The sequence below is a fragment of the Crocodylus porosus genome, unplaced genomic scaffold (assembly GCF_001723895.1).
Source record: "Crocodylus porosus isolate Cpor-Errol unplaced genomic scaffold, CroPor_comp1, whole genome shotgun sequence".
Taxonomy (NCBI): Eukaryota; Metazoa; Chordata; order Crocodylia; family Crocodylidae; genus Crocodylus; species Crocodylus porosus.
Genome location: NW_017728943.1, coordinates 82237531 through 82246789, shown reverse-complemented (window position 1 = coordinate 82246789; position 9259 = coordinate 82237531). Strand labels below are relative to the sequence as shown.

The following is a 9259-nucleotide window of genomic DNA, read 5'->3' as shown; positions in this document are numbered from 1 at the left end:
TTCCCTATAGAGTCAGGCCAGGACCAGGCATAGTTTAACTATATACAGATTTATTAGTGTTTACAGGGAACCTTAAAAGATAGCTATTAATATACAACTGATACAGACATTTACAGATTTATAAAAAAGTATTGATAAATATGTGCAACAGCAACAGGTAAATATAGCTAGACAGATAAACACAGGCATCGACAGATAAGTTCAGGCAAGAACAATAACAACAATTAGATACAAATAAACTTCAACTTGCTGACATAACCCAGGCCACACTGAAGGATATCTATCTATCCACAAAATGGGACACGCAGATCTTTCCCTCACCTCCAGGGACCCACGTGGCTGAGACTACTGGGTGTTCCCCTAGGGTGCCAAACCCTGGCACCCTCCTAGGGGGAGGAGGGTCCCAGTACTCACTTAGCCCCATATGGGCCCCACCTGGTCCCTAATCCCTTGGGATCCCCCTTTCAGGGCTTCCTCCCCTGTGGGGACCCATTTCCTGGGTACTCACTGATCCAAGGAGCAGGCTGGGCAGGCTCCTGGAGCCATGGGTGCCTTGTCGGGACTACTCAGGGCCCTGCCTTCTGCCTTCCACTGGGGCTTGGGGCGCCTCATGAGGGTCCTGAAACCTGGACCACTGGTCCACCGTTGCACCTCGCCTTCTGGGTGCCTGGCCTCATGCCAGGGAGGGGTTGGAAACCTGAGTGGCCTAGCACCATTCCCAGGGTTGGGACACTGTGCACTGCTGCGTGCACCGAGTTCTTGGCTGCACGCCGAGGGTGGTGGACCTGAGCTACCACGTGCAGCTCCCAGGGTCTGGTGACCCTGTGCACCGCTATGTGCACCGAGTATCCTGGGATCTGAGCTGCCTTGTGCTCTCCCTGCTTCCAGGGAGGGCTCCAGTGGTGGCTTTTCCAGTGGTGTCTTCAGGAGCCTAGGGCTGTCGCCCACTGGGGCAACTCTCCCCAGCTTTTCTTGGCTCCACTCTTCTTGAGTGTCTGCTGTGTTCTGGGCACGCAGCAACTTTTAATTACTCCGGAGGCTCTGCCTCCAAAGGCTTGCTGGACCTGCAGGATGCAGGCTTCAGTCAGGTCCAGGAAGCTCTTTGCCCCTGCTCTGTGTGAGGGGTAGGGTCAGCCTTACCCAGACCGTACCTGATTGGTGGATGGGCTCCACCAATCGAAAAGAAGATTTTCCGAGCCCATTCAAGCCGGGCTGTGTCGGTAATTCTGCCACACTCTCCTCTGTGGGAATCTGCACCATCCCCAGTGAAGGGCACTTCCTCAAGCCCAACTCTCACTGGACCCGTGAGGCGGTATCGCAGGGGCATCGGAAGTAAACTGCCTTACAGGCCCACGGTCATGTCTAGGGCGAGGACTGTGGTCAAGCTCTGGACTCCCAGGTGCGGGTCTCATGTCACCCACAGTGCCTTCTCTGCCGGCAGACCGCGCTGCCAGCAGAGAAGCCTGCCAGCTTTCAAGGAGATAGGTGCAGGGGTTTCTGGGAAAAAGCACCTCAGGCTGCTGACAAGCAAAACTCATGACGTGTAACTGTGTGTTAAGGCTTGCCCTCACTGGTGCTGGGGCCTCTACACGACATAGTCACTGGCCAGCTACATAGTCAGTGTCAAAGCAGTCCTTCCCTCTGCTTCTCCCTCCCTCTCCTTACTTTCTGTTTCCCTGTAGGCAAGTCTAGCTTTAGCTTCAAAACTCAAAACATTTTGAAACTTTCAAAATGTTTTGACTGCTCTCATTTCGTTTTGAGGCTGTTTTGAAGCCCTTCATTTCATTTTGATTTCGCTGTTTCAGGCTCGAAATGAGTAGAAACAGCATTGAAACAAAACAGCTGGTGAAATTTTGCATAGCCCTACTGGTCAGTATGCAAGTCAAGGGATTGTTATCGGTCCATACTTGGAACATGGTTCCATACAAGTAGTCCCTGAACTTCTTAGTGACAGCCCACTTAAGAGCCAGGAACTCAATCTTGTGTGCTGGGTATTGGGTCTCAGTGGGTGCCAAACTTTGACTAGCGTAAGCTACTGAGCATTGCCATCTTTCATGTAGTTGATACAGGATGGCCTCCAGCCCCGATAGACTGGTGTCTGTGTGCAGAATGAATGGGCAATTTGAGTCAGGACACGCCAACATGGGTGCTTTTGTAAGGTGCCAGATGATTTTGCAGAATGCATCCTCACACTGAGTGCCCCACCACAACCTGAAAGGCTCTGTGGGGCTGTGCACCTTCTGAACCTCTTGGGCCAGGTCCTGGGCCCTCCGCTTCTTAGAAGACTTCCCTATTTGATACCCTTGGGTGAGTTGGTTCAGGGGCCTCATGATGGCTGCATAGTCCAGGTCAAATCTCCTGTAAAACCCTGCAAACCCTAGAAATATTTTAAGTTCCCTGTAAAATACTGGGAAAGACATGGTCTTGACCTTTTTTGAGTCAGTGCTAACTCCGTTTTGGGATACGATGTGTCCCACATATTTGACAGAAGACTGTCAGAATTTGCACTTGTCAAGCGCCAACTTAAGCCCAGCAGCTTCAAGACACATGGAGAAGCTATTTGTCATGCTCCTCAAGGGTTTTCCTAAACACTATGAGGTCTTCCAAATACCCTTGCACCTGGGTTAGATGCGTATCTCTGACCACTTTCTCCATTAAGTGCTGAAACGTGGCCAGGGTCTCTGAAATGCCCCGTGGCATGCACTCAAACTAGAAAAACCTCAGTGGGCAGATGAAGGCGATTTTCTCTTTATCTGCCTCTCAATGGGATCTGGTACTACCCACTGCAGAGGTCCAGAATGGTGAACCATTTGCTGCCCCCAAGACAGTCCAGGGCCTCTTGCACCTGAAGGAAAGTGTATTGCTTGACCACCGTGCAGGCATTCAATACACGGTAGTCGATGCACATCTGCAGATTCCCATTCTTTTTGTGCACGATCACAATTGGCGAGGCGTAGGTATTTTTAGATTCTGCGATGATTTTGTGGTCAAGGAGCTCCTGCAGATGGCGCTGGACCTCTCCCATCTTGGCCGGCGGTATGCGACGTGACCTTTCATGAGAGGGTCTGGGATTGCTAAGGCATATCTGGTGCTCAACTCCTTTCACCTATCCTACATCCCAGTCATGCAGGGAAAATACATTGGCCTAGTCCTGGAGTTTTTTCTGTAATTGGGCCTTCCATTCCTCAGGTGCGGGGGAATCCCCAAAGAAAAACCAGTTCAGCTCAATGTGCAGGGCACTATCCCTTTTTACCAGATTCATCACATCTGCCTCCCGTACAGTGGCCACTTTTTGCCCTGGGTGCTCCAGTACATGTCTTAGAGAAGGATTTACCACCACTACAGTGACCTGCTCCTCTTTCAATTCTTGAGCCTCAAATACTCCATCAGGGACTCTCAAAGTTCCTAATCCCCCTTTTCCAGGGAGAGTCTCCACCACAACAGGCCCCAGCTGCTGGGGCTCCTCCCCCACAACCTGCATGTAGTGGGTAGGGCCCACTGGCATTGGGCAGAGATCTTCTGGAGGGCCACTCTGGAGAAATGCAAAGCTCCCAGTATCTGGGGGGATTTCCCCATTAGGACTGTGCTAAGCTTCGGGTGGTGATTCGATTTGGAGGAGATTCGGTCCGATTCGGTGGCCAAATCTCCAAATCTGAATCGAATCAAGGGACCAATTAAAAGGTCTGAACCTATTCAAAGCTCTCTGGATCTTTGGAAAAAATTCAGAGAGCTTTTACAATTTGGGCAGTCCCCGGTGGCTGCAGCAGGGAGCTGCAGCCGGACTTGGAGCTGGTAAGTATTGGGGGGGGGGACCATGGGGGGACCCCTACCAGCTCCCATCCCCTGCTTGCATCCCCATCCCCCGCTACGGCTGCCCTGACTGTGCCAGCTCCCAGCCCTTTAAAGAAAAGCCCCAGTGTCCACCAGGTGCTGCTGGGTGGGGGGGAGGGGGCGATCCCTGCTGCCCCACACCGCATGGGGGGGCTCTGCATGAGGCTCCCTGATGCCCATCCACTTCCTCAGCCCCACCCCCCCATGGCTGCCATGTCCACTGTGACTCCAGCCCTTTAAGAAAAAAAAAATGGAAAAAAACTCTGGGACTCACTGCTCCTGCAGTGGCCTCAGGGCTTCGGGGGACTTGTGCAGAGCCCCCTCCATGTGGTGCAGGGCAGCCGGGATTGCCCCTTACCTGCAGGAAGGGTGAGTCCAGGATTTTTCCTGGTTTTTTTTTTCTTAAAGAGCCGGAGCTGCGGTGGGCAGGGCAGCCATGGGGGGGTAGGGTGGGACAGCAGAGTGGGGGTAGGGGCTCATGCAGAGCCCCCCATGCAGCATGGAGCACTGGGGGGCCCCCCACCTGGCAGCACCCACTGAGTCAGGCCTTTTTTTCTTTAAAGAGCTGGGAGCTGGGGCAGGCAAGGCAGCCATTGGCGAGCTGGCAGGGATGGGCCTGGCTGATTTGGAGATTCAGAGATTTGCCAGTAGCTGAATCTCTGAATCAGATTCAGGTGAATCAATTTGTCACCATGCCCTCTCAGAGGTCAAGAGAGGCCCAGGCCACTTCCATTTTTTGAGGCTCCTGGTATTTTTAAAAAAATATTAATTCATAGTGCACTACAGGCAGTGTGGCCCAGTAATGGGACACAAGTTTAAAGTTGTATGATGAATGTCTTCTTCTTTCAATCCTGTCAGTGTATCTGTGTGTCTGTATGTATAACCTCATTTGGAGGTAACGTCAAAAGTCTACATTTGAGGCCTTCCGTGAATGAGAGGCCCGGGCCAAATGGCCATCCTGGCCCCCACTGTGATAGGCCCTGTTCGGCACAGTGATTCAAATCACCAAATCTAATCACTGTCTCCCAAATTGTCCAAATCCAAAGGAAATACTAGCCACTTCGCACAGGTCTATTCCCCATACCCTTCCTTTCCCACTGGTCATAGGCCTCAGAACATACAGTGTGCATTGGTAATTGCTTTTGATAGTCCGGACCAGTCTGTTGCCTACAATAACGGGCCAGGACTTGGAATATACTGAAGTCAGTCCCAATGAGGAGGGAGGCCCCCTTCATCCAACCTGGGTCAGGGCACACTATGGCAATGGAGTTCACCTCCTCCTCCACCCCAGCCACAGACGCGGGGAACTTAATATGAATTTCTTAAGTACTCATGGTATGAGTATGGGTTGTGACTAAGCCCACATAGACCCAGCGCAGTAAGAGGATGCAACACCATGTGCTGAAGGTGTTTTTTATAGAAGGACTCAAATACGATGGTCACTTGTGACCAATGTTCCCTCTAAGGTGTAGCAATCCACGACAGCACCGCTTCAGCCCGTGAGTGCGCCGCTTCGGCCCGTGAGTGCGCCGCTTTGGTCTGTGAGTGCACCGCTTTGGTCTGTGAGCGTGCTGCTTTGGCCCGTTCCCAAATTGGTCCCACCTCCCCCTTTCAGTGCATGCCGCTTTGGTCCACCCCACAGTATAACACCCAGATAGAAAAAGCAACGCTGTATGGTGCATGGTAGAATCATGCCCACTTTAACCAAGCTAGTGCCCAAACTGGATGCAATTTAAGCAAGTTGCTGTGTTTCTCTGTACATGCCCATAAACTGCAGGGAGACCAAGCACAGTGTTGTGCAACCAAAACAGCACTAAAGCAGGTAACTAACTGAAGCTCAATAGCTAACTTACATAGAGAACTAACTGAAGCTCAATAGCTAGCCTATACATTGTATCCCAGCAAAAAACAATAGAGGAGTTTTTCTGTTGCAAAGACCTGAGAAAGACCATAAGTGGGCTGATGGCTTTCTGAATATGAGGGCAAAGATTTTATGTAGAGGAGGGTGGGCCAGATTCTGATTTTCAGTTAAGTTTGTATGAAACCAGAGTAAATGGAGTTTTACCTAAAATCTAGACTGGTCCTGGGTGCTCTTTAAGATGCTGGCTATGTTGACTCCTCTGTATGACAATATACCCACGCATGGTACTCAGCTCTGCCCCAGCCCCAGCCTCCATTCTCGCCCCCACCTCACCTTGGGAAATGAGGAGATGCATGGCGCCGGGCTCGGGGTGAAGCTCACTGGAGCAGAGGAGTGAGAACTCAGAACTTATTGCCAGTAAGTGTCCCACACTGGCCCCGGTGCCTCCACCACGATCCGCGCCCGAAGTTTAGAAGTTGCCACAGCCCAGCTCCTCTCCTGGTGGATGCGCAGCATTAAAAAGTTACTACATGGAAAGACTTTTTATTGTGTGCAGCCATGCATGCACACAGCTTAGAGGGAACCTTGCTTGTGACCCATGATCCAGAATGGCCGCACACCTTTGGCCATTTACTGCTACTGGGAACCTCTGTCCTAGGGCCTATTAGTCCTTCGGGCAGTGAGTTTGGGACCAGGGCTTGGGAGTCTGACAGGCTCCGGGGCAGAGCTGACTCTCCTTCTCCATCCATCCCTTGTATCCTACCCCATTGGGCCCTTAGCCTCTGAAAAATTAGGTCTGGGTTGTCCAGCCATGTACACTCTTGGGCTAAGTGCCTGTATTCCCCACATTTATAACAGATTCCCAGCATCCTAGTTCCAGCTTTGGATGCCTTTGAGGAGGAGCACTGGAGACCGTGCACTGGCCAAGGATGCCTTTGAGGAGGAGCACTGGAGACCGTGGCTGCCAACACTGGCAGGGCGGACTCTTCTTGAAACTCTGGGCGTCCTATTCTTGTGGGGTCACCGCCATTACCTGACTAACAGGTTCTTGATTTGGGGAGGCTCCCTCCTGGATCCACATGGCATCCTGGAGGTTAAGGATCTCCTCCTCCCTCATTTCTTTCACTAACTGGCTGAACCCAGGAGGGTTGTTTTTTTGATCAGCCGGATTCAGATCCCTAACAAGGGTCAGGCTGTATTGGCCCCCTGTTTGGACCTGCCAGAGCCTCACATGGTCCACCTTGCTTGGGCTAATAGCCCCTTGTGCAACCACCCTCTGCCACACCTGCTCCTAGCATCACAAATATGAGGACACAGCCTCGTCTTTGTGTTGGAACATGCTAAGCAGTTCCTACTATGCTCCCCCGCTCTGGGACGGCTGTCCAAACATATCATTTAGAGCTTAGCAGTATGGATGACTCCAAAGGCAGGCTCCCACAGTATGTCAAGACGACGCCAACACTTCTCTTTGTCTGGTATCTGCCACATCATCAGATTTCCTGTACGTGGGCAGTCCAGGCCTCAAACCCTTCCTCTCCTGCAGGGACTAGGAGATATCCTGAGAAGTTCCTAGTTTTTTATATGCAGCTTGGTCATTTGAAGAATTTACCACTACCCTGATGACTTCCTGTAAAGCCAAAATCCATTTAGAGGTAACAGTGGGGGAGGCTGTCGCCCCTCCTTGCTCAGGGGATCCTTGCCCATCCTTTCCCCCAGATTGTTGAGGACTCCCAGGATCTGACATGATTCCCTTTCTGGCTCTCTACAGGGAGACACAGTATTTTACAATATCAAATTGCCTGCTAACAAATCCTGGATGAGCCCCAAAAATGTAACCTTGGTGCACCCAACAATGTGCTCCCCCCTCCAAATAGAAGACATAGGTAGCTAGGCAGAAGTGCTCTGAGAGGGATCTGTAAAATACTGACCAGTTCCCTCTGTTCCCTGTAGGGTCAGGCCAGGACCAGGCATAGCTTAATTATATACAGATTTAATTAATATTTACAGGGAACCTTAAAAGATAGCTATTAATATACAACTGATACAGACATTTACAGATTTATAAACAAGTACTGATAAATATGTGCAACAGCAACAGGTAAATATAGCTAGACAGATAAACACAGACATCAATGGATAAATTCAGGCAAGAACAGTAACAACTATTAGATACAAATAAACCTCAACTTGCTGACATAACCCAGGCCACACTGAAGGATATCTATCTATCTACAAAATGGGAAGCTCAAGTCTTTTCCCGCCTCCGGGTACCCACATGGCTGAGACTATTGGGTGTTCCCCTAGGGTGCCAAACCCTGGCACCCTCCTAGGGGGAGGAGGGTCCCAGTACTCCCTCAGGCCCAGATGGGCCCCACTTGGTCCCTAATCCCTTGGGACCCTCCTTTCAGGGCTCCCTCCCCTGTGGGGACCCATTTCCTGGGTACTCACTGATCCAAGGAGCAGGCTGGGCAGGCTCCTGGAGCCGTGGGTGCCTTGTTGGGGCCACCCAGGACCCTGCCTTCTGCCTTCCACTGGGGCTTGGGGCGCCTCTTGAGGGTCCTGAAACCTGGACTGCTGGTTCTCTGTTGCACCTTGCTGATGCCTTCTGGGTGCCTGGACACACACTGGGGAGGGGTTGCAAACCCGAGTGGCCTGGCGCAGTTCCCAGGGTTTGGGATGCCGTGTACTGCTGCATGCACCGAGTCCTCGGCTGCATGCTGAGGGTAGCGGACCTGAGCCACCATCCGGTGGCCCCATGCACTGCTATTTGTATCAACTATCCTGGGACCCGAACTGACTGGTGCAGCTCCCAGGGTTGGCCGCATGCACTGGGTTCAGAACTGGGTGAGGGACCCAGCAGGCTCTCCCTGCCCCCAGGGCCGGGCTCCAGTGGTGTTTCCTCTGGTGGCGTCTTCAGGACCCTGGGGCTATCGCCTGCTGGGGCAGCTCTTCCCAGCTTTTTTTGGCTTCACTCTTCTTGAGTCCCTCGCTGTGTCTGCTGCATTCTGGGCATGCAGCAACTTTTATTCAGTCCAGAGTCTCTGCCTCCAAAGGCTTGCTGGACCTGCAGGATGCAGGCTTCAATCAGGTCTGGGAGGCTCTTTGCCCCCACTCCATGTGAGGGGTAGGGCCAGGTCTGCCTAACCCTTACCTGACTGGTGACAGGCTCCACCAATTGAAAAGAAGATTTTCCGAGCCTGTTTGAGCTGGGCTGTGTCTGTAAGTCCACCACTATCTATCTATCTATCTACCTGACCTACCTACCAGTTTTCAGATTGCCCATAGCCCTGTCTGAACACCCTGATGGTATCTGATTGCCTGGACTCTGAGCATCATTTCCTGCTAGGAGGGTCTGATTCCTGCAATCATTCCCTGTCTTGTAGCAGGATTTTCCTTTGTCTCAGAAATTGAGATAGTATGGGCAAGATTGGCAGCCTTAGAGGCCCAAGAAAACTGGGCTGCTAAAACATGAGCAAGGGAGCAAGCTGAATAAACAGGAGTTCGCCCGGGAACTGACTGAGGCCGCTTGCTCCAGGACCTTGGTTGTCATGGGTGACTTCAATTACC

At 51.8% G+C, this 9259-nt stretch overlaps 1 protein-coding gene across 1 annotated transcript in view; it reads right to left on the bottom strand.

Annotated features, from left to right (window-relative positions):
- Positions 1 to 3025, bottom strand: part of MRPS18A (mitochondrial ribosomal protein S18A) — a 55066-nt gene extending 52041 nt beyond the window's left edge. The window contains exon 1 of the mRNA XM_019548597.1: positions 2781 to 3025. Within this exon, the coding sequence (XP_019404142.1) occupies positions 2781 to 3025 (245 nt within the window). The remainder of the gene's footprint in view (positions 1 to 2780) is intronic.
- Between the last annotated feature and the right edge of the window lie 6234 nt (positions 3026 to 9259).